The sequence below is a fragment of the Panulirus ornatus genome, chromosome 59 (genome assembly GCF_036320965.1).
Source record: "Panulirus ornatus isolate Po-2019 chromosome 59, ASM3632096v1, whole genome shotgun sequence".
Classification (NCBI taxonomy): Eukaryota; Metazoa; Arthropoda; class Malacostraca; order Decapoda; family Palinuridae; genus Panulirus; species Panulirus ornatus.
In genome coordinates this window covers 9281270-9308371 of record NC_092282.1, presented here as the reverse complement: position 1 = coordinate 9308371, position 27102 = coordinate 9281270, and the positions used below count along the sequence as shown (strand labels likewise).

The window sequence follows — 27102 nt, the reverse complement described above, 5'->3', positions numbered from 1 at the left end:
CTGCCAGGTGGGTTGGTACACAAGCCGCTGAAACCTTGCGAACCTGACGACTGCTTCATAGCCGAGGTTCACAGCACGATTGTGAAACGCGCGCGGGAGGAAAATTTCGACACAGTTTGTGAGACTTGCGGGAGGAAATTTTCGAAACAGTCAACTTAAGGGCCCCCCCCCCCTCCCCAAAGGGGTAATTATTCTATATCAAGGATATTCATCGATGGTTACTGTTACATGCTGACAACGAGGTACAAAGTACATGATACGTGAGGAGTTGTGGAAGGTGAATGGTGTGAGAATAACAAGAGGAACAGATGGGAGCAGAGTGAGAAGCGGTAAAAGGGTTAAAGGAGTGTACAGTCGGGCACATTCCACCTCTGTTAAGCAGAGGTGGAATGTGCCCGACGCGAGGGTTGGCAGATGTGGAGTGTGTGGGGCGTGGAGTGATCCACTCATAACACCCGCCTGGGTCATTAAGTCTTGTCAACGTCAATTTTATAACCACAAGTCGAACATGACTTGAACACCTCATTCAAGACGATTGTACACGTTGTTATGGCATACACGATGGCCCGTGAATCATGATATATATATATATATATATATATATATATATATATATATATATATATATATATATATATATATATATATATTTTTTTTTTTTTTTTCTTTTTCTTTCAAACTATTCGCCATTTCCCGCGTTAGCAAGGTAGCGTTAAGAACAGAGGACTGGACCTTTGAGGGAATATCCTCACCTGGCCCCATCTCTGTTCCTGCTTTTGGAAAATTAAAAAAAAGAGAGGGGAAGATTTCCAGCCCCCCGCTCCCTTCCCTTTTAGTCGCCTTCTACGACACGCAGGGAATACGTGGGAAGTATTCTTTTTCCCCTATCCCCAGGGATAATATATATATATATATATATATATATATATATATATATATATATATATATATATATATATATATCCTAGTCACGGACGAAGTAAATATATGATCATATATTTCAAGAAGTTATAAAAGAATGTATGATATTATAGGAATATTTCTTAGATCAAGTATGTTGATATTTTGTATAACGTTAGATTAACGGTTAATTAGAATAGCGACACGTCATATCTCTGATGTGCTAATGTATTTTTCTCTCTTTGTTCACAGGTACGAAATGACTTTGGGGTCGATGAGGTGATGTTGGTGCCACTATTTTGGTATGTTCCTGACGTATGGTAGTAGCATAGAAAATTGTATATGAGCAAAGTATAGATAATGATTTTAATGTCGATAAGGTTAATCTGATATGCTTTAGTTAGGCATATTTTGTATTTGTCCTTCCGTTTTCTGTACGCTGGTTTGTTTGTTTTTTTTTTCTATCAAGATTTCTTGTATTGCACTTCGGATTTCATAGGAAAAATGATGAAAATAGTACAAACGTAGGGGTTCCTGCAGGTCAAGGCTGCGCTGCATTACGTAGCAAGCGACGGAATGGACTACTCCCTTGAAGCAAGTGGAGGTCTTTGACGAGACTGTTTCCTTGTTTCGTTGACTGATCATAACACAGCCTCGGCCGGAGACAGGCCCTCTCGGCGATTGGACGCTTTTCTCTATGCATATGTGGGCCGCTTCCAAGGCTTTCCTCAACGGCGTTGTTCAGTCGTTTGGATTTTGCTTCGTCTCGCCACCTTTGTAAGTGACCATGACTGTCTACGTGGACAAGAAGCGTATTCGAGATCCTGTAATGACATATCAGCTTCACGTTCACTGATCCTTCTTTTGGCCGTGAGGGCTGGGCGTGAGGGAGATCAGGGCTGGGCGTGAGGGAGATCAGGGCTGGGAGTGAGGGAGATCAGGGCTTTGGGGTTTAATGAGGGCGAGACCGTCATGCTCCCAAAATTGATATTCTCGCCAGAGGATGTGGGTTTGGAAAGTATACTCACGTATGTAGCCTATTAGCACACACGATTTGAGCGCGTGTGTTACGTGACTTAATGTTTAGGGTTGGGGGGGGGGCGTGGGGAAGGGTCTCTCTCTCTCTCTCTCTCTCTCTCTCTCTCTCTCTCTCTCTCTCTCTCTCTCTCTCATGAAATATGTATGGTGGTGATTATGAATATGCTAAATGTAGCCTGTAGCGGTTCGTCCGTAACGTAACCCCCCCCCCCCCTCTCTCTCTCTCTCTCTCTCTCTCTCTCTCTCTCGTAGAGCAGAGCCGGTCGTGGCGCCACCCACTCCTCACCACCGTAGTCCGGTCGCCTTCCGTCGCCGCTGAGTTAACACATAATATTCCCGCCTTAAATTAGTCTGCCGGGCTGGTTAAGGTCCCCCTCCTCCCCTCTCGGCCTGCCTGCCTTCCTCCCCGGCGCGTCACGACGCCCACTGCAGCACCGAGCCAAAAAAGAATAAACGAAACAATGATCCTTATTTGTTAGCGGCGAAGGTGTCATATTTCCGTGTTCTTGCCGCAGGAAGGGCTAAACAACCCGATTATCGCAGCGAAAAGTGATCTTTACGTATAGATAAAAGAGTTGTCACAGTCCCGTGTTTTATCTCCAGGAGGGGGTAGAAAAATACGACTTTTGCAACCAGAAAGAATCCTTACTGACCGGTAACATAGGGATCAGAGTTCCTTGATACAGTTTAGAAAAAGGGGGGCTAGAAAAACAAACCCTGGTATATCAAGTAGAAACAGCCCTTATGGTAGTGTAACAAAGGTCATAATTTCACGTTACATGTAAGGAGAACAGTCCACAACCCCTATCGTCGTAGCCAATAACAACCTTTATTATAAGAGTACAAGAGGGTCATAATTCCTTTTTTTTCACTTAGAAAGGAACTATGATATTATAAGCCGAAAAACAAGCCTTAATGTAGCCTAACAGAAGTTCCCAAGTAGCATGTTTACCTCAGAGATTACACGCCGAGGACACGGCAGCTGAAATGACACTTAGTGACGATACACCGAAGGGTCAGAGTGGAGAGAGTCGGCGGGTTGTAGTAGATGCTTCGGAGGAGCTGTATAGCTGGCCGAGCTGGAATCGTATTTATGAATTTATGGTTTAAAGGTCATAATTCCACGGACGATATAGTCCTCCAAGAGACACGGCGCCAGGGACCCGGCAGTCTCGACGCGGGTGCCAGATGTCGCCACGTGCGATCATGTTCTTCACCCCCGTTTAAGCACGACCCCCCGCCCCCCCACCTGGGCACGACGGTACGACCCAAGGGCACGAAGGCACGACCCCTTCAGCGTGGTGAGTGGTCGTGCCGTCGTGTTAAGAGAGGAGGGGTGGTTGTCCCAGGGAAGGTCGTGTGTTATTGTCTTGGATAAATCGTCCTCTTAGATTCCCTCAGCGTTTTCCCGGCGCCGGATATAGAATCATCTATCTAGCTCTCTTGGCACTGCTGGCTCTGCTGGAACTGTTGGCACTGCTGGCACGTAGCACTGTTGGCTCTGACGAAGGGGTAAGGAGGGGCGCTGGTGGGAGGAGCAGAGAGGTAGATTACATTGACTGACAATTACATGATGTATTTTTTTTCCCCTCAAGCGTTCGTTTAGCAGTACAGTAAACTTGATGAATAAAACCCAGATGGTTTAACTGTAAAACCTTCAATGAGTAGTTTGTAGTATCATATGCTAGGGTCATCATTAAGGTCTTCGAGTTATGGCCGCCAGTCGAAAAATGTTTGAACACCCTTTTCACGTGTTCAAGGAAATTCTATGATCATACGTACCCACGAACTCATGGCGAATACGGACGTTCGTACGTTTACGAATATCATTGAAAAAAAAAACTGTGTATGGAAACCAGAGCCTGCCATCTATAGCCAAGCTCCACAAACTACCCCACGACTCGACCGCTTCATATGCCTTAGTTCAGTCCAGTGACATCACATGGTCCCCCCGTATACCGTGTCGATCAGATTCATTCTATTCCGAGCATGCCTCTCACCCTCCTGAATGTCCAGGCTCAGTGACATGCCTAAAGCCAACTTTATTCCATCCTTCTCTGTGTCCTCTTCCCCTTTGCTTCGTCCACCTTAGCCCACAGATCCTCTCACTGAATCCCTCTTCAGTCATCCTCTCCAAATGTCCGAATCATGTTAGCACACCCTGGCCGACCATCTCTGGCAAACTGCGCTCACGACCGCTTGATATTTTGTGACAGTGTCACTTATTACAAGATCAACTAGTTTCACACCACAAATAGTCCTCAGGCATTTCATTTCCAACACGTCCACTTTCCTCATTTCCTTTGCAGTCATTGCCCAGAACATTGTCCACACAATATCGTCGGGAGTTCTATACCAGCAGACAAACTGTATCCTTCTTTCGACTGACTCCTGTATGCACTCAAAACCATAACTCCCTCTCGCACTCCTGTGTCTCCCTCCGCCCCACTTGGGTTCCATCCGCTCTCACGTCCACTCCCAGGTACCCTAGGCACTCCCCTACCTCCAAGTCCTCCATGTATTAACGCCCAGATCGCACTGTCTAGCGTCTCCGGCTGTACCTCATTACTCTGCTTTTGTTCATATTCACTTTCAACTCCCTTCTTCCACACACACTCTCCCCAGGCTGTCAACAGTTTCTGGTGTGTTTCTATAGGCATCTCTCAAAAGACCGGTATCATCTGCAAACAAGTGGCTCAACTCCTAGCTTACCGTAAACCCGTCCTTCGCTCCAAGACCCCTCACATTAACCATCCTCATCATCCACTCCATGAAAAGATCAAACTGCCATGGTGACGTGACACGCCGCTGACGCACACACACACCAGCAGTTAGAACCGCTCTCTCTCTCTCTCTCTCTCTCTCTCTCTCTCTCTCTCTCTCTCTCTCCTCCCATCCTGATCACGCCACATACCGTTTTGTTCCAGTCAAAATACACCTCAATGCATTTAATAGCTTTGTGTTTACTCCATATGTTTGAGACACCTTCCATTAAGCAGGTACGGTTGCTTCATGTGAGTTAGTTTCCTTCTCAAAAGTACATCTCACAAACATTCCTCAAAGCGAAACCCCTGGTCCACACATTCTCCTCGACCTCAGCTTATCACATCCTTATGCAGTATACACCCTCCTCTCTCTCACCACTTTCTGTAATTCGAATGTTAGTTTTTGTTTCCTTTGCCTTCACAAGATTGCACCGTACGTGCACTCCGACGGTTGTCAGGCAATTCAACTTGGACCATAAATAGGCGTAACAGCGTGGTTAACCAAAGGAAGTCACCATCACCCCTCCGTGAGGTTCTCGCTTGCAATCCCATCCGCTCCTGACACCTTGCCACTTTTCATCTTGCGCTAAACTTTCACCTCTTCCTCTCCTTTCACCGTACCGTTCGCCTTGACTGACTCCACACGTCACCCCGTCCCCAGACACATCTTATGTGTCTTCGTCATCACCCAATACATTCAGCGGGGCTTCAAGATACTCACTCTTGTCTCCTTTTCACACTGATGACTATTACCAACTTCCCATCTTCTCTCTATACTGTCACCTTTATTGGTTGCTCTCTGTACAGCCAGTGTGTGAGAACGATGTGCGAACGTGTTGATCTAAATATAAATATTATCTAAATACGTAAGTGGATTCTGTACTTGATGATGCCCCTAAACCACACCAACTTTTTAACCTGTGGTTTTTGATATTGATAGATTTTGCTTAGAATTTTGTGCCCAAATCTTTGAAAAGGCTGTTGTTAGCAGTATTTGCTCTCTTAAATGTATTTGTAATTTCTGGTGAATGCTGCGTGACTCAGGCCTTTCTCAAAACACGACCAGGTATAAGGAAATACAAAACCTCTCAAAATATACCCGAGGAAAACTGAAATGAAACGAATCTAATTTGATTTTTCTCAAGAAGACTTTTATGATCACACTAACACTAATCATTTACGATAGCCGAATAGACGACAGCAACTCGTAATTACCCGAGGCCTCGTTAAAGTAACTGACAGCATGGTAGCCTAATACTGACTGTTTCACACCCAGTGGGCTCCCGTTTTCAGTGCCAGTGTAAGTGCAACCTGAAATATACTTTTAGTATTTGCGTGGTCACAGCTGTTTACACAGTCACCACGTTCAGTGACACACACACACACACACACACACACACACACACACACACACACACACATGGCACGCGTGGCTGAAGACAAATTGGTCGGACGTTGGAGTGTGGAGCAAAAATGCGTCGAATGATAATTGTAATAATGATGATAATAGTCATGATAATAATGATGATATGATAATGATAATTAGTAAAAGATGGCTATTAGATAACAGTAGATACTGATACTTGAGATGACGCTTCACACACACACACACACACACACACACACACACACACACACACACACACACACACACACACACACACACACACACACATATGGCTGCTCAGAATGTGGTTTACATGAGGCCAATATATATTGACTCTTTCGTGATGTACATTTTTTCAGGGCATTTACCTCTTCGATGGCGTTGGTTGTTCAAGCAACTGAACGATCAAGCTGTTAACTTCAGGAATGTGTCTTGTGTGTGTGTGTGTAAAAGAATCCGTTCCCTGATCCCCTCAGAGAGAGAGAGAGAGAGAGAGAGAGAGAGAGAGAGAGAGAGAGAGAGAGAGAGAGAGAGAGAGAGAGTGGTAATCTTGTTAGATCTCTACTTAAGCCGTATTTTCAGCTCTCCTCCCATGCCCTAGCCTGACTTGAGAGAAAATAAAAATATGATTTTAAGAATTACTTAAACCCAATTTCGAAACTGTGCTGCCCTACACGGAGCCTTGATAAAAAGGGCCTTCCCCTCCTCCTCCTCCTCCTCCTCCTCCTTGCCATACGTTCCCTCGTGATCCTGTTGTCCCCCGGCCGTATAGAGGGGTAATTTAATTTGCCACGACATCTCCATCTAGCATGGCTGGGTGTGAGGGGCTGGAGAGCGTGCCCCGGGGCTCACGCGGGCGCTGTAAACAAGATGTCTTGGCTGCTCCTGGCCAGCAGCCCAACCCGACCCGACCCGACCCGACCCGACCCGACCCTGTTGTTGTTATTGGTGGTGCAGGAGGAGGAGGAGTAGGGGATGATGATGATGGTGATGATACGTCGCGGTGGTGGTTGTTGTTGGAGTACGGTAGGTGTGGGGACGGGACTGATGGGGTGGTCCACGAACGTGGTTAGGCTGATGAGGGAGAGCGATGGTTGTGTGGCATTCTTGATCTGGATAAGATGGAGATAGGATAGTGTGTCCACCTCTGTAGATGGAGGCAGGATATGTCTACCCACCACCTCTGTAGATGGAGGCAGGAATAGTCTGCCCACCACCTCTGTAGATGGAGGCAGGATAGTCTACTCACCACCTCTGTAGATGGAGGCAGGATAGTCTACCCACCACCTCTGTAGATGGAGGCAGGATAGTCTGCCCACCACCTCTGTAGATGGAGGCAGGATAGTCTACTCACCACCTCTGTAGATGGAGGAAGGATAGTCTACCCACCACCTCTGTAGATGGAGGCAGAATAGTCTACCCACCACCTCTGTAGATGGAGGAAGGATAGTCTACCCACCACCTCTGTAGATGGAGGCAGGATAGTCTACCCACCACCTCTGTAGATGGAGGAAGGATAGTCTACCCACCACCTCTGTAGATGGAGGCAGGATAGTCTACCCACCACCTCTGTAGATGGAGGCAGGATAGTCTACCCACCACCTCTGTAGATGGAGCCAGAATAGTCTATCCACCACCTCTGTAGATGGAGGCAGGATAGTCTACCCACCACCTCTGTAGATGGAGGAAGGATAGTCTTCCGATCGTATATAAAAAGCTGATGAAAATAGTAGGTCCCAGGACTACACCTTATGGTACCCCACTCGTCACGCTCAGCCAGTGTGATGCTTCCCCAGTGAACACCACACTTTGCTCCCAGTCCGTAATCCACTCGGACACTCGATTGTATATGTCATGTGATTTTGTTTTGCCTAACATTCCCCTCCGCTGTACTATATTGGCAAGCTTGTTGGAAGCCTAGGTGTATGACATCATTGAATACTTCGAATCCCATATGTGTGTGACGAGCGCTATAGAAAAATCGGTAAACACGAGCCATTACGACGTAGTCCATGGTGAGTTAGAGTGATCATTCTACCTGCTCGACATTTTCGATTAATCCCTGATTACTGAGTCGAACATTTCACGACGGTCCCTTACTGGAGCTGGAAGGTTCGTCTGTCGAGGTGTGTTAGCTATATTATTTGTTTCTTGCACATTGAGGATAAATTTCTGTGTTTTCAAGTCATTCTGCGATTATTGATCCAACCCCCTCCTTCTCCCTCTAGTAACGATAGGTTGGATATTGTATTGGTTGGATATTGTAGTAGTTCGATATACGATGGGTTGGGTTTATATTTGAGGGGACACGTCTTCAGTACCAGTTGGTTGACATGAATTTGTCCCAGTGGTTAATCGATGCGTAGCTCTGAATGTAGGGCAAGTCCAATGTTTCGTGTCATATGCTCGGGGAAAAAAAAAAATCTTTACACTTTGTGTTGTAATTGTGAAAAAAAAAAAATTACATATCTCGATAGCGAACAGTGAAACAAAATATTTGCTTGATAAGGAGGCGATTTCTTTATTGTCGTTTTTGGAGGTTCCTTTTTTGTAAGATAATGGGACAAAATTTTTCTTTTGTGCTCCCCACACTCGTATATGTAGAATTCCATAGGGTTTTTCTTCATGTCTTGAGAAATTCTCTTTTCAAATATATATATATATATATATATATATATATATATATATATATATATATATATATATATCTATATCTGGGGATATCGGAGAAAGAATACTTCCCACGTATTCCCTGCGTGTCGTAGAAGGCGACTACAAGGGGAGGGAGCGTGGGATGGAAATCCTGCCCTCTCGTTTTATTTTTAATTTTCCAAAAGAAGGAACAGAGAAGGGGGCCAGGTGAGGATATTCTCTCAAAGGCCCAGTCCTCCTTTCTTAACGCTACCTCGCTAACGCGGGAAATGGCGAATAGTATGGAAGAAAAGAAATATATATGTGTGTGTGTGTGTGTGTGTGTGTGTGTGTGTGTGTGTGTGTGTGTGTGTTCCATGATCCTGTGGATTGCCACGTAGGTCAAAATTTCCCATAAGTATTTCTTTTACGTGTGGTTAAATCTTGAAGGGCCACATGTATAGTGAGAGTGTGTGCGTTGTTTTAAGAATTATCTTCCACACCTGAAGAAGTTGTTCAAGATCTTTCGGTGGGTGGGTGTTGTGGCTTAATGAACCTGGCAGTTGATAGGCTTAGAACCCAAACGACCAAACCAGCCAGCCAATTAAATCTGTTATTTCCTCAGTCTTCCAGGGGCTACAACAGGGGGCCTAGATGCTGAGAGAGAGAGAGAGAGAGAGAGAGAGAGAGAGAGAGAGAGAGAGAGAGAGAGAGAGAGAGAGAGAGAGAGGAGGTTAATTGTGACTCGAACTTATTAGTAAAACAATAAGGTGGACTGAAACACTGTGAAAGAGAATGGCTTTTGCGGTTGGTGTGTTTTTTTGACCTGGATGTCAGAGACATGGTGTTGTTTGGGGCCGAGAGTAGGAAGGAAACCGTGGAATATATATATATATATATATATATATATATATATATATATATATATATATATATATATATATATATATATATATTTCGTTTTTCATCCTCAGTGGCCTAGATCAACGACAAGTGACTTCAGTAGATTTTGACTTGAATATTCTCTCTCTCTCTCTCTCTCTCTCTCTCTCTCTCTCTCTCTCTCTCTCTCTCTCTCTCTCTCTCTCTCTCTCCCTCGGTACGCCCCAGGCAGGGCCCGTCGTGTCACGCCGAACTGTGCCCCTCAAAGTCGATATACTTGAAGCTGCTCTTGAGAGTCGTCAGCGATGCGCACACCCAAAATAAACCTCAGCTGTGTGAGTCGACACATGCTCGTGCCCCCCTCTCTCTCTCTCTCTCCCACCTCTCTCTTCCTCCCCTCCCTCCCATTCCCCTCTCACCCCTCTCCCTCTCCCTCTCCCAGGGCGCTGACAGCCCTTGAGGCCGCGGCTGACGTTAGCTAGAAACGAGTTAGAGAGACTTCCCTGTTAAGTTAGAAGACATGGAGGGCTCAGCAGCGTGTCTGGTCCTGACTGAATCTCGTAGGCAAAGTTAGGGAAGGGGAGGGAGGGAAGTTAGGAGTCGTGTGAGGTTAGGATCTAAGTCGTCTAGCAAGACAGAGCGAGAGTTAGAAGTCAAGGTGACCGTGGTATAGTCTAGTTATTCCAGCACGAAAGTCGGGAGTTAGAAGTTTAAGTTCACAAAGTTAGACTCTTAACTATTCCCAGCAAGGGAAGGGGTGAATTGGTAGTCATTACCCGGGGTTAGATTCTAGGTATTTTGGCAAGGAAAGGAAGAGTTAAAAAAAAAAAAATCAACTTTACAAAGTTATATTGTAAATATCTTAGCAATGCAGGTATGACTCGAACGCGGTACATTTATGTAGCGGCGAAGTTGCGCGAACTGTGCGATCTGTCCGGCCCACTTGGTTATATAAACATCGGTGTTCCAGCGGCAAATTCTTTCACACAGTTTGATGTGATGGTGTCTGTGTGGACGACTTAAAGTCAGCTTGTGTTTCGGTTACGTCAAATAAACTCTATGTTATACTAATGCTGTAGGGAAAGCAGGGGGAATATTAAGTACTTGCATTGCGGCAAAAACCTTTCAAACTGTCCCATGCAGGTTGTAGAAATATCATACCTCTACGGATGTTGCATGAAAGTCAGAGAAATAGTTTGAGAGTCTTGTGTTGCCGTAATGTCCTGGAAACAATTTTGTCTCTGTCCTGGAAACTTCGGCTGGTTAGTAATGTGGAAGCCATTCTCAGAAAATAATGTATTGCTGTTTAGAAAGAATCCGCAGTTTTTATTTTTTTTGTGTGTGTTTTTGTGTGTGTGTATGTGTGTTTCCAAGCACCGGTAAAGTGATAGAAAAGTAGTAGACGGTTCTTTGCCGGCAAAGCCATGCAAATGGTAGCTTCTGTTGCCACCACAGCAGAGATGTGTTACCGTAGCAACAGGCCGTCTGTAAACAGTGTGAGCTGACGAGGTGATGTAAACAGTTAATGTCTCTTAATGACCCGGCGAAGTTAAACAAAGTTTGGGCCAGTCATACAAACCTTCCCAAAGTGTCAATTAATGCTCTTTGTATATATATATATATATATATATATATATATATAGGTAGGTGTTACCACATATCTTTAGGTGTTACCGGACTCCACCCGGAATATGTTAGTTACAGAACGTGGCTGTATCACTAGGAATACAGCCCCGTTGAAGAACGTCTCACTCCCCAGGAGTTCCATGCTTTCCTCGCTACTTAACGTAGCGCACACTGGAAACTGCCGGACCTCCAGGGTAGAGGGGCCTGGAGCGACGCAAGGAGAAAGGGTTCTTAGGGCACGTGTAGATAAGACTGATAAGCGCCTCTATAAGCTATGGTAAATTATTATTTTTGTCATTTTTTGTATGTTTCTGTGTCTGCTTATAGCCATGTGTGCTTATGTGTGTTGGTGCATCAGTTTGCCTGTATGTATGTGTGTGCTCGTCTGCCTTTGTGAATGAGAGTTACGAAGAGTGTGTGTTCTGTTTATACGTGCGTATGTGTATTTCTGTACGCATATCTTGTGCTCGTCTCACCTGAATGTGTGTACGTGTGTGTGTGTGTGTGTGTGCGTGTGTGTGTGTGTGTGTGCGTGTGTGTCTATTTCTGACTTTTCTCGTTGGGGGTCGGGTGGTGGGAGGAGCAGGTAATACACATCCATCAAGAATCACTTTGGGGCGTCTGCTATCATGTCATCTTGCTCGTTATCTTCCTCCTTATCTCTTGCTCGTGTGCTATCACGCCACACGTCGCTGCTGCTGCTGCTGCTCTCTCTCTCTCTCTCTCTCTCTCTCTCTCTCTCTCTCTCTCTCTCTCTCTCTCTCTCTCTCTCTCCAAAGGGAGGGGGGAAAAGTGTTTCCTTCCTCCCCATCCGTCGTAAGTGTATTGTTATCTTTCTCCCCATGAGAGACTGGTGGTACAAACATGATTCGTCATGACCTAAACCAAAGAGCCGCAATTTGTATTAACCTATCGTGCCACAGACGAAGGAGCTTGACCTGATCTGACCTGTTGAGTAGCCCAGGATTTGACCTCTGTGTATCCATACACAATGGCCTTAATGTAGTACGGTATTCATGGCTAAAGGAAACCGGGTTTTTTTTCTTTTCTACTGGACTGGAGTATGAGAGAGAGAGAGAGAGAGAGAGAGAGAGAGAGAGAGAGAGAGAGAGAGAGAGAGAGAGAGAGAGAGAGAGAGTTGTGGCAATACGGTCTGTTTATAATTGTCGCAGGACGAGTTTATGTGGAAGGGTTCTTGGTTTTTTTCTTTTTTTTTTATCCAGGGCCTGCTCCCCTGAGGATCCTGTAGCCCAAGGCTGCGCTCCTTTCCAGTAGCAGGGAAATGATGGACTTCTTTGATGCCATCATTTTTTTTTTTGTAACATCGAACGCCCAATCACACATATATATATATATATATATATATATATATATATATATATATATATATATATATATATATATATACATGTCTTTTCTTTCTTTCATACTATTCGCCATTTCCCGCGACAGCGAGTTAGCGTTAAGAACAGAGGACTGGGCCTTTGCGGGAATATATATAAATGGATGACTAATTGAGCTTTGTTTATTTAACTTTAATCACTTATCTCAATAGGATTTCTAACCAATAAGATTTTGTTTGGCAGTGTAATGAATTTGTTTAGTCTTCGTGTGATCACCACAGAGTGTAACTTACTAAATGATGGTTCCTCTCTCGTGTCCTTAATTAGAGTTGAAAACCAGAATTTTTTTAATGTTGTATATAATTGTTGTTTTATTGATTTGTACATATTTTTATGTAGGTATTATGTAATATCATTCCATAATAGTGGTTTTTATAATTATGCTTTATCTTACATTTACTCTGCCTATGATTAATTCATTTATTGTGGGTTTTTTTTAGTTGTATTTTTATTATTGTGTTTACAGTTATACAATATCATACGAGTGAACCACATATTTTTCTATTATCATTTATAACCAATACATTTATTTAACTTTTTCTTATTCACGTAAACATCTTGTACTTAGTTTAACTTTATCATATATTCTTTAATGTTATTATATCTATGCTTTCCGTTTTGTTGATTAAAGCTAAGGTAGGACATTGTGCTGATATTTCTAATTCCATGTCAGAAACTCTTTAACGCTTTCTGGTGTTTGCTATATTCATAGGCCTAACTATTGATCTAACTGTAGTTATAAAGCTATAATATCTCTGTATGAGCCTGACTTTAGGATTGGCTTTTGAAATGTAACCTCTCTCTCTCTCTCTCTCTCTCTCTCTCTCTCTCTCTCTCTCTCTCTCTCTCTCTCTCTCTCTCTCTCTCTCTCTGGGCCCTCGCTCGCCTACGGCAGCCTGTCCAGCGCGTCTAACCGGCCTGTGTCCTCTTATTACAGAAACTCAAGACACGATAAACTATGGTCCATACTCTATAGCGCAAGGTCTTTGTGAAGGTCAGTGGCCCGCAGCTCTTAGCACGCACCCTAACCCTACCACCCTCCCCCCCCACCCCCTCCCTCCCTAGTGTGCTCAACAAACCACCCTCCCTCCCTCCTTCCGTCCCTCTCTCCCTCCCACTTCCCTGCATTGTGCACAGGCACATTGGTACACACGCCCCATTGCATTGCCTACACCTCTTGTGATGTTTACTATGTGTTTCCAGCTGTGTATATTATGATTTTGTGGCATATATATATATATATATATATATATATATATATATATATATATATATATATATATATATATATAAACCTCTGGATTTGCTTGCTTTCGTGTAGTGTTCTCAGTTGTTTTATCGTAGATGTTTGTGGTTGTACGTGTGCATATGCTTGTCATTGTTTTTAGGTTACAAAGGAATGCAAGTGTAGTGGCTTGATCAGCATATCCGTGTTAAACCCTCGAGCACGACGGTACGGCCCTCGAGCACGACGGTACGGCCCTTGAGAACGACGGTACGACCCTTCAGTACGAGGGTACGACCCTCGAAAACACAACGGTACGAACGTAGAGTAGGATGGCTTAGTATGTAACCTGACCTCGGTCAGAGACCAGGTCATCATGCCCAAGGGTCGTACCGTCATGCCCAAGGGTCGTACCGTTGTGTTCAAGGGTCGTATCATCGTGAGCAATGAATCAACGGGTCGTACATGTCCGTCGATGCATGTATTTGCCATCTAACACCATTTTGATTCCATTTGTTGACCGCGTTTGTCTAACTCCAAAGTAGTCTTAGTGGGCTATTCCGCGCCCCTTTTTTATTTTTCCATGCCAGCAAACGCATTTGTAGATCGCTCTGCTTGTTAGCATCTGCATTTGCTCTAAACGGCCACTTTCCAACACTATCCATGTATCTCTGATTTCGATGTTGTCTGTTGGTGGATGCATTCAGATTTCCAGATCACTGACTACTACGCCCGGATACGAGTCTCCCTCCATTAGGGCTGATCCGGCTCTTCTCTTATCTTCTCTAAGCTCCCTCACAACCTTTTTTTTTTTTTTATGTCCAGTTCGAAATTATGTTCGCCCAAAGACGATATCCAGAGAAGGAGTTTGCGATTGCATATTTCTAATTGAGTTCATCATGTCTTGACAACTTCGGAGACGACTCAGCGCAAATTTTCCGGGTGGTGAAAAGCAGGTGGATATGAGCCCTCGGTTACCCGGGGATAAAGACGATGTTTCCGCCGCGGGTCTGACAGTTGCTCCGGCCCGGAGCGGCTTTGCGCGCGTGTGCAAAAGACATGGACCGGAAATTTGAGGCGAAATTGCAATGAAAACAGATTTATTTTTTCATTTTTTCTTTTTTTTTTGTAGGTTTATGAATTATGCATAGATTATTCGAGTGGCAGGTCTTTATCTATACCTTAATGTCGTTAGTAATAAGGTAGAGCATCTTTTAAATATGCTTATATATATGAGTATAGCACATAATTTGACACTGATAAGCATAGCTCGTGTATTTACAATTATGGAGAAGTTATAACATCTTGGATCTTTGTTGATTAGATTTTAAACTGTTTTTCTTTTTCATTAATGGGATTTAATACTATTTTTCTCTCACGATAAGATACAATATCCTTTAGATTGGGTCTAGCGTCCTTTATCTATAAGGTACGATCTTTGTTGATAAGGTTCAGTTTTTGTATTGTATGCTTTTGACCATTTTGCAAATCATATGATATTATGTAATGATATAAAAAAAAAAATTGAATGTGGAGTACGTGGCAGAAGGAGCGACAATCGCGTTACATCGTCATTATAATTCAAACTATAGAGGCCTGACTTGGTTCATTTTTTTATTTTGTTTAACCCAAAGTTGAACTTGAAACTCATTTTCTACCCTATTTTACTTGCATATATATATATATATATATATATATATATATATATATATATATATATATATGTATATTGAAAGATAGTGAGTGTGAGATCATTCGTAAGGGCGTCTTGACGTAGCAAGTAACAGCAAGTATCGTTTTATTCTGATGTCTTAATCAAATTAATCCATTCTTCTTTATGCTCATTACTATTATTATTATTATTAGTAGTAGTATTTTATTATTATTATTATTATTATTATTATTAGTAGTAGTAGTAGTAGTATTACTATTATTATTATTATTATTATTATTATTATTATTATTATTATGCTCGTTGGCATCTCGAGAGAGTTGCCAGTTACTTCTGTTTGTAATCATTTCTCAGTTGATGGTATTTAGTCTTCACATTTTCTTAGAATTATTATCCTGTGTTATGATTCTTGGTAATGGTCGTGTTATACTTGTACTATTATTGATGTATTTCAGAGCCGTGTTGTGCTGTATATGTATTCAATACTTGTGTTGTATTATGTATTCAATATTTTGTGTTGCGATGCATATGCATTCTATTTTTGTGTTGTATTGATGTATTTCATGTCAGTCTTTATGTAATTTGTTTTCTATTGTTGAGGGATTATGTATTGTCATATGTACTAATGTATTGTCGTATGTACAACTGTATTAATTTTGTCATATTTCTAGGCAAATGCTTGTATACAAACAGGGGTTGTAGAAGAATGTTTATGATTTATACAGGTATATTTATAATGGTTTTATAATGACCAAGATTGTTTATATACAAATGGCCGTTACATGACCAAGGCCCTCGTGGTTACAGCTGCTGCTGTATTCGTGAAGGTGGGTTTTTACACACGAAACGCGCGTGACATTTACTGTACTCTTTGTACCCGTATGCAGATAGATAGATAGATAGACAGATATAGATAGATAGATAGATAGAGAGAGAGAGAGAGAGAGAGAGAGAGAGAGAGAGAGAGAGAGAGAGAGAGAGAGAGAGAATGTGGATATATATATATATATATATATATATATATATATATATATATATATATATATATACATACATACATATATTTTTTTTCTTTTTTGCCGCTGTCTCCCGCGTTTGCGAGGTAGCGCAAGGAAACAGACGAAAGAAATGGCCCAACCCACCCCATACACATGTATATGCATACGTATATATATATATATATATATATATATATATAAACTCGTGCACACGTGTTTCATAAGACAGGGAGCGGTTGTAGGTGCTGTGGGGCAGAGCGCCCCACGATTAGCGAGGGGCGGGTCACGCCAGGCATCAATTAAACCCCCAGACTCCCGCCCTCACATTAACCTTCTTGAGCACGAGGGTACGACCCTCCTGCACGAGGGGGAGACGACCCTTTGACCACGACGGTACGACCCTTTGACCACGACGATACGGCCCTTGACCACGACGGTACGGCCCTTGACCACGACGGTACGGCCCTTGACCACGACGGTACGGCCATTGAACACGACGGTACGACCCTTGACCACGACGGTATGACCCTCGAGCACGAAGGTACGACCCTTGACCGCGACCCTTGAGTACGTGGGTACGACCCCTAAGGTATGGTGGCCTGGCGTTTAACCTGACCAATAAGGGTACGACCAGAGGTCACGCCATCCGACTCAAGGTTCGCACAGTCGTTCTCAAGGGTCGTACCGTCCTGCTCAAGGGTCGTACCGTCCTGCTCAAGGATCGTACCGTATTCAGCACAGGGTTCATTTTCGTAAGCTGTTCAATTGCATTACGCCAGTAAAGGCGAATTTCGAATACTCTCTCTCTCTCTCTCTCTCTCTCTCTCTCTCTCTCTCTCTCTCTCTCTCTCTCTCTCTCTTTAGGAAAGGGGGAGGGGGGGGCGTCTTGAGTGTGTTGTCAACCGTGGGCTTATGTCATCATCTCACTGACCAATCAGAGAACCTTTAAGGTAATGACATCACGCATTTCGGCCTCCCTAATTGGTCGACCAGGCCGTCTGTTTGCTGCATTTTGATCCGTGTAGATATGACTTCATCGTATCGATCAATCCGGACTCTAGATTAATGACGTCATACAATGTGGTTTGCCTGATTGGTCCGCCGAAGTGGTGTCGTCACGGATTAGTAGTGTGACGTAAGAAATCCGCTCCAAAAGTCGTAGTAGGGTACAGATCTTTTCTGTTGGTTGTTTTAAGTTTTATATATTATTATCTGGCCTTATTATAAGTGAAGAGAATATATATATATATATATATATATATATATATATATATATATATATATATATATATATCCGTGGATGACCTCATGGCTGCAAACGACCAATCGTCGTGCCGTGAGTGCGTGACGTCATTATTTCATGCGCCCTGATTGGTGTTTCGCGGATTAATGCTTAATCAGCGCTAATTGATCGCAGGAGCAACGGAGGTCGCTGATCTCTGCTCACCTCTGTTGTCCCCTGGACTGAACCCCTTAAAACAGATCAGAATTAACGGTACCGTTAATAATTGAGATTTTGTGCTGAGACTAACGGTAATGCCTTGTGATTAAACCGTTGCGAATTGATCCCATTTTGAGGTAGACTCGTTTCGATGTGATTGATCCTCGTGATGATCAATGACGTCAGGTGATTATATTTATCTAAGGTGTCCAGATGGTCTGGAAGTGCGAGTCCTCGTGACTGACTTAGCGACCTAAGTGTGTGGGTTAGCATTGTATTGAACGGGTGGGGGGTCTCTGGACACAGACCTGGATATATAGGGACGTGTCTTTGTGGACATGGGGTTACGCCTCTGTACCTGGACACGGCTGGCCATGTGTTATACACGTATGTGAGGGTGTGGCAGGTGAGCGATGTTATAATACAGGAGGTATGTTGGTGTGAGTGATGTTATAATACAGGAGGTATATAGGTGTGTGATGTTATAATACAGGAGGTATGTTGGTGTGAGTGATGTTATGATACAGGAGGTATATGTTGGTGTGAGTGATGTTATAATACAGGAGGTATGTTGGTGTGAGTGATGTTATGATACAGGAGGTATATGTTGGTGTGAGTGATGTTATAATACAGGAGGTATGTTGGTGTGAGTGACGTTATAATACAGGGGATACATTGGGAGGACTGATGTTATAATACAGGAGGTATGTTAGTGTTAGTGATGTAATACAGGACATATATTGGTATAGGTAACGAGAGAGGAGATGTGTGTGTGTGTATGTGTCAGTAACTCGTCGATATAACGCCCTTATATTTACGAGATATGTTTGTATGTAAATGGTCTCTCTCTCTCTCTCTCTCTCTCTCTCTCTCTCTCTCTCTCTCTCTCTCTCTCTCTCTCTCTCTCTCTCTCTCTCTCTCTCTCTCTCTCTCTCTCTCTCTCTCTCTCTCTCTCTCTCACAATATATATCTCCAGTGCGTCGGGTGCAGACAGTCTCTAAACCCCCCCAACCCCAACCCCACTTTACCCCCCCACCGTACCCCACTTTACCCCCACACACTCGCCCCGCCCCCCTAAAGGGGAACAAAGGCCACAGACCTGGAAGGTGTGTGTGTGTGTGTGTGTGAGAGAGAGAGAGAGAGAGAGAGAGAGAGAGAGAGAGAGAGAGAGAGAGAGAGAGAGAGAACGGATGAGGGAGAAGAGGTTACAATTTTGTGTGTGTGTGTGAGAGAGAGAGAGAGAGAGAGAGAGAGAGAGAGAGAGAGAGAGAGAGAGAGAGCGGATGAGGGAGAAAAGGTTACAATTTTGTGTGTGTGTGTGTGTGTGTGAGAGAGAGAGAGAGAGAGAGAGAGAGAGAGAGAGAGTAATGGGAAGAGGAGGAGGTTAAAGTAAGGTTAGAGAGAGGAGAGGGAGAGAGAGAGAGAGAGAAAGAGAGAGGGCGGTTCACATAAAGTAGATGTTCTGTAACCTCTTTCAGCTCTTTGGAGGCGGGAGCACTACATAGAGAAGAAACACACACACACACACACACAACACACACACACACACACACACACCCACACACACACACCCTCGCCTCTCATCACCCAAGAAACACCGCCATTGTAAACCACCAGCAACAACAACCCCCCCCCCCCCCTTTTTTTTTTTTCTTTTTTGGAACCATTAGTTATACACAGATCAAGGTGTAATGGTTGTTAAGGGGGTCATTTAAGTCTTGTTTAATTCCTGTCTCAAAACTGGACAAAGACATGAAAAGAAATGACCTCTTGACCCAAGATGGGTCACTATTCTCCTCACACAAGGTCATGTACTGGAGGAGGGGGGGTCGGGGTGATTAAGAAGCCATTAGCTTATCAGGTCATTAGAGGTCGCCAGAGTCGTTTCCGTTGTTTGTTTTCAGCTGGTTATTGGGTCAGTTGGGGAGAGTAATTACTGAAATAATTAAAAGGTTTAGATCTTGATGACTTTCTGTGTACACTCGAAACCTACGTGGCCACGACGGTACGACCCTTGAGCACGACGGTACGACCCTTGAGCACGACGGCACGACCCTTGAGCACGACGGCACGACCCTTGAGCACGACGGCACGACCCTTGAGCACGACGGTACGACCCTTGAACACGACGGTACGACCCTTGAACACGACGGTACGACCCTTGAACACGACGGTACGACCCTTGAGCACGACGGTACGACCCTTGAGCACGACGGTACGACCCTTGAGCACGACGGTACGACCCTTGAGCACGACGGTACGACCCTTGAGCACGACGGTACGACCCTTGAGCACGACGGTACGACCCTTGAGCACGACGGTACGACCCTTGAGCACGACGGTACGACCCTTGAGCACGACGGTACGACCCTTGAGCACGACGGTACGACCCTTGAGCACGACGGTACGACCCTTGAGCACGACGGTACGACCCTTGAGCACGACGGTACGACCCTTGAGCACGACGGTACGACCCTTGAGCACGACGGTACGACCCTTGAGCACGACGGCACGACCCTTGAGCACGACGGTACGACCCTTGAGCACGACGGTACGACCCTTGAGCACGACGGTACGACCCTTGAGCACGACGGTACGACCCTTGAGCACGACGGTACGACCCTTGAGCACGACGGTACGACCCTTGAGCACGACGGTACGACCCTTGAGCACGACGGTACGACCCTTGAGCACGACGGTACGACCCTTGAGCACGACGGTACGACCCTTGAACACGACGGTACGACCCTTGAGCACGACGGCACGACCCTTGAGCACGACGGCACGACCCTTGAGCACGACGGTACGACCCTTGAACACGACGGTACGACCCTTGAGCACGACGGTACGACCCTTGAGCACGACGGTACGACCCTTGAGCACGACGGTACGACCCTTGAGCACGACGGCACGACCCTTGAGCACGACGGTACGACCCTTGAGCACGACGGTACGACCCTTGAGCACGACGGTACGACCCTTGAACACGACGGTACGACCCTTGAACACGACGGTACGACCCTTGAGCACGACGGTACGACCCTTGAGCACGACGGTACGACCCTTGAGCACGACGGTACGACCCTTGAGCACGACGGTACGACCCTTGAGCACGACGGTACGACCCTTGAACACGACGGTACGACCCTTGAACACGACGGTACGACCCTTGAACACGACGGTACGACCCTTGAACACGACGGTACGACCCTTGAACACGACGGTACGACCCTTGAACACGACGGTACGACCCTTGAACACGACGGTACGACCCTTGAACACGACGGTACGACCCTTGAGCACGACGGTACGACCCTTGAGCACGACGGTACGACCTTGAACACGACGGTACGACCCTTGAGCACGACGGTACGACCCTTGAACACGACGGTACGACCCTTGAGCACGACGGTACGACCCTTGAGCACGACGGTACGACCCTTGAACACGACGGTACGACCCTTGAACACGACGGTACGACCCTTGAGCACGACGGTACGACCCTTGACCACGACGGTACGGCCCTTGACCACGACGGTACGACCCTTGAACACGACGGTACGACCCTTGAACACGACGGTACGACCCTTGAGCACGACGGCACGACCCTTGAGCACGACGGTACGACCCTTGAGCACGACGGTACGACCCTTGAACACGACGGTACGACCCTTGAACACGACGGTACGACCCTTGACCACGACGGTACGACCCTTGAACACGACGGTACGACCCTTGAACACGACGGTACGACCCTTGAACACGACGGTACGACCCTTGAACACGACGGTACGACCCTTGAACACGACGGTACGACCCTTGAGCACGACGGCCCGACCCTTGAGCACGACGGCACGACCCTTGAGCACGACGGTACGACCCTTGAACACGACGGTACGACCCTTGACCACGACGGTACGACCCTTGACCACGACGGTACGACCCTTGAGCACGACGGTACGACCCTTGAGCACGACGGCACGACCCTTGAGCACGACGGTACGACCCTTGAGCACGACGGCACGACCCTTGAGCACGACGGTACGACCCTTGAGCACGACGGCACGACCCTTGAGCACGACGGTACGACCCTTGAACACGACGGTACGACCCTTGAGCACGACGGTACGACCCTTGAGCACGACGGTACGACCCTTGAGCACGACGGTACGACCCTTGAACACGACGGTACGACCCTTGAGCACGACGGTACGACCCTTGAACACGACGGTACGACCCTTGAGCACGACGGCACGACCCTTGAGCACGACGGCACGACCCTTGAGCACGACGGTACGACCCTTGAGCACGACGGTACGACCCTTGAGCACGACGGTACGACCCTTGAACACGACGGTACGACCCTTGAGCACGACGGTACGACCCTTGAGCACGACGGTACGACCCTTGAGCACGACGGTACGACCCTTGAACACGACGGTACGACCCTTGAGCACGACGGTACGACCCTTGAGCACGACGGTACGACCCTTGAACACGACGGTACGACCCTTGAGCACGACGGCACGACCCTTGAGCACGACGGTACGACCCTTGAGCACGACGGTACGACCCTTGAGCACGACGGCACGACCCTTGAGCACGACGGTACGACCCTTGAGCACGGACGGCACGACCCTTGAGCACGACGGTACGACCCTTGAACACGACGGTACGACCCTTGAACACGACGGTACGACCTTGAACACGACGGTACGACCCTTGAACATGACGGTACAACCATTGAACACGACGGTACGACCCTTGAGCACGACGGTACGACCCTTGACCACGACGGTACGACCCTTGAGCACGACGGTACGACCCTTGAACACGACGGTACGACCCTTGAGCACGACGGTACGACCCTTGAGCACGACGGTACGACCCTTGAACACGACGGTACGACCCTTGAGCACGACGGTACGACCCTTGAGCACGACGGTACGACCCTTGACCACGACGGTACGACCCTTGAGCACGACGGTACGACCCTTGAACACGACGGTACGACCCTTGAGCACGACGGTACGACCCTTGAACACGACGGTACGACCCTTGAACACGACGGTACGACCCTTGAACACGACGGTACGACCCTTGAACACGACGGTACGACCCTTGAACACGACGGTACGACCCTTGAGCACGACGGCACGACCCTTGAGCACGACGGTACGACCTTGAACACGACGGTACGACCCTTGACCACGACGGTACGACCCTTGAACACGACGGTACGACCCTTGAGCACGACGGCACGACCCTTGAGCACGACGGTACGACCTTGAACACGACGGTACGACCCTTGAACACGACGGTACGACCCTTGAACACGACGGTACGACCCTTGAGCACGACGGCACGACCCTTGAGCACGACGGTACGACCCTTGAACACGACGGTACGACCCTTGAGCACGACGGTACGACCCTTGAGCACGACGGTACGACCCTTGACCACGACGGTACGACCCTTGAGCACGACGGTACGACCCTTGAACACGACGGTACGACCCTTGAACACGACGGTACGACCCTTGAACACGACGGTACGACCCTTGAGCACGACGGCACGACCCTTGAGCACGACGGTACGACCTTGAACACGACGGTACGACCCTTGAGCACGACGGTACGACCCTTGAACACGACGGTACGACCCTTGACCACGACGGTACGACCCTTGACCACGACGGTACGACCCTTGAACACGACGGTACGACCCTTGAACACGACGGTACGACCCTTGAGCACGACGGTACGACCCTTGAACACGACGGTACGACCCTTGAGCACGACGGTACGACCCTTGAGCACGACGGTACGACCCTTGAGCACGACGGTACGACCCTTGAACACGACGGTACGACCCTTGAGCACGACGGCACGACCCTTGAGCACGACGGTACGACCCTTGAGCACGACGGTACGACCCTTGAGCACGACGGTACGACCCTTGAACACGACGGTACGACCCTTGAGCACGACGGTACGACCCTTGAGCACGACGGCACGACCCTTGAGCACGACGGTACGACCCTTGAACACGACGGTACGACCCTTGAACACGACGGTACGACCCTTGAACACGACGGTACGACCCTTGAACACGACGGTACGACCCTTGAACACGACGGTACGACCCTTGAACACGACGGTACGACCCTTGAGCACGACGGTACGACCCTTGAACACGACGGTACGACCCTTGAACACGACGGTACGACCCTTGAACACGACGGTACGACCCTTGAACACGACGGTACGACCCTTGAACACGACGGTACGACCTTGAACACGACGGTACGACCTTGAACACGACGGTACGACCCTTGAACACGACGGTACGACCTTGAACACGACGGTACGACCCTTGAACACGACGGTACGACCCTTGAGCACGACGGCACGACCCTTGAGCACGACGGTACGACCCTTGAACACGACGGTACGACCCTTGAACACGACGGTACGACCCTTGAACACGACGGTACGACCCTTGAACACGACGGTACGACCCTTGAACACGACGGTACGACCCTTGAACACGACGGTACGACCCTTGAGCACGACGGTACGACCCTTGAACACGACGGTACGACCCTTGAGCACGACGGCACGACCCTTGAGCACGACGGTACGACCCTTGAGCACGACGGTACGACCCTTGAGCACGACGGTACGACCCTTGAACACGACGGTACGACCCTTGACCACGACGGTACGACCCTTGAGCACGACGGTACGACCCTTGACCACGACGGTACGACCCTTGACCACGACGGTACGACCCTTGAACACGACGGTACGACCTTGAACACGACGGTACGACCCTTGAACACGACGGTACGACCCTTGAGCACGACGGCACGACCCTTGAGCACGACGGCACGACCCTTGAGCACGACGGCACGACCCTTGAGCACGACGGTACGACCCTTGAGCACGACGGTACGACCCTTGAGCACGACGGCACGACCCTTGAGCACGACGGTACGACCCTTGAGCACGACGGCACGACCCTTGAGCACGACGGTACGACCCTTGAGCACGACGGCACGACCCTTGAGCACGACGGCACGACCCTTGAGCACGACGGTACGACCCTTGAACACGACGGTACGACCCTTGAGCACGACGGTACGACCCTTGAACACGACGGTACGACCCTTGAGCACGACGGCACGACCCTTGAGCACGACGGTACGACCCTTGAGCACGACGGTACGACCCTTGAGCACGACGGTACGACCCTTGAGCACGACGGTACGACCCTTGAACACGACGGTACGACCTTGAACACGACGGTACGACCCTTGAGCTAATATCACATTTAAAAAGAAAAAGATTTGTTGCTCAAAAAGGGAAAAAAAAAAAATAAGAAAAAAGAATGACCCTTTCTGTTTTTATGTTTCCGCTCAGCCAACCATGGAACGGGAACAAATTGTTTTCCTTTAAATCTCGAAAACTGAATTATTGTGTCCTAATTCGGTAAGCTCAATGTCAGAAAAAAAAAGAAATGTCCCCCTACCAAAAGTCCCCCCATACTTTGTTCGTCCTGTTGCCAAAAAAAAAAAAAAAGAGTAGTAGTTCATCCTGGGATTTTCAAGTGAAAAATTCTAAGGTTCGAGGGCGCTGATTGGCCGATTTGTCCCCGGGATTGGATATGACAGGCCAATAGGAGCTCACATTAAGTGGATTTAGCTTGTGGGATGTGCTGTGATTGGCTGCGGGGAGGGAGGGGGCGGGGTAATGTGTTGACCAGGAGGGAAATGTGTCTGTGTGTGTGTGTGTGTTTAGTTACTTATTTGCAATTACGTATTTGTCCACATTCACTGTCTCTCATACCTTATTTTTCATTCCATTCATCCACTATGGCAGCACTTCTATACATCTTTTACAACGAATTTATCGCTTAACTTCATGCTCTGGCCTCTGGTTTATCTGTCTCCATTCTTCGAGGAACTGTTCACTGTCCACGTCATCACACCGCTTGGTTTTACCCACTTGGAGGTTGTGATCAAGTCTCCCCTCACTCTTCTCTCTTTTATGTCATGCATGGATTGCTAGATAACAGGAGACATGATGGCCCATGAGGAGGTGATCCATTGTATGGCCTGAGATAAGTGGTTAAACGGGATGGTAAAACAGATGGCTCCTCCCCATCCACCTCTCCCTCTGGCTCAATGCCGCAGGGGAAAAGATGAGAAAAAAAAATCATGTTGTGTAGGGAAGACGAGGCTGTATCATTGGCAGTACAGTCTTCAAAGAATTTGTGAAGGCGTCCACACTTCCCTGCTACTGGAAGTGTCGCGTCCTTGGCCAGCAGGAGCCTTTGGAAATACTTCCTCGATAGTGTGTGTGTGTGTGTATATATATATATATATATATATATATATATATATATATATATATATATATATATATATATATATATATATATAACAAATATGATTGAGGGTAAATGACTGTCATAATTATAGCCTCGAATTTTTTGTATATCATTGTCCTCATAATATGATTAACAGTAATGGTAATCTATATTGATAATTACGAAATTTATGAATACAGTTCCGGCTGTATTATTCACCTGTATTTTAAGTAAATTTTGGTAACTATGCAAAGGAATACGAACTTCAACACACAGACTCTGGCTCCTCTCAAGACTGTGTGTTGTGGACATGACCAGGAAACATAGAGACTTATAGATTAGTGTGGGAAGAGCTGAGAAAGGCAAATAGATAGCATCAGGTGAAATACCTGTACATTATATATATATATATATATATATATATATATATATATATATATATATATATATATATATATATATATATAAAGGCCCATCGAGGCAATTTTTAAACGCATTTATGATTCTTTCATATCTATTCCATATCAGTTTTTCACTGATGATAAAGTATTGTCTGTATGTTTTTGATTCTCATTTACCAATAGCTTTAGAGATTTATGTAGATTTGATTTCTTTTCTCTTATAGTTTTAGTCTTTTTTTTTTTGTTATCAGTAAGATAGTAATATTAATATTCTCTGCCCAGAGAGAGGTTTCATCCCACGGTTCCCCTCCACCAAAAAGAAAGAAAATAGATATCGACCACGGGATATTAAAATCTTAA

General features: G+C 46.5%; 1 protein-coding gene across 40 annotated transcripts in view; it reads left to right on the top strand.

Moving 5' to 3' along the window:
- LOC139767191 (muscle calcium channel subunit alpha-1-like) overlaps nt 1-27102 on the top strand; it is a 1449841-nt gene that overhangs the window by 202900 nt on the left and 1219839 nt on the right. For 36 of the 40 annotated variants that reach the window (XR_011717010.1, XM_071696295.1, XM_071696296.1 and 33 more), the window contains one exon: nt 13570-13626. The exons of the other annotated variants lie outside the window; for them this stretch is intronic. Coding sequence is in view for 32 of the 36 variants with exons in the window: in XM_071696265.1 (XP_071552366.1) it covers nt 13570-13626 (57 nt within the window). In the remaining 4 variants the exon portion in view is untranslated. The remainder of the gene's footprint in view (nt 1-13569; nt 13627-27102) is intronic. 40 annotated transcript variants of the gene reach the window in all.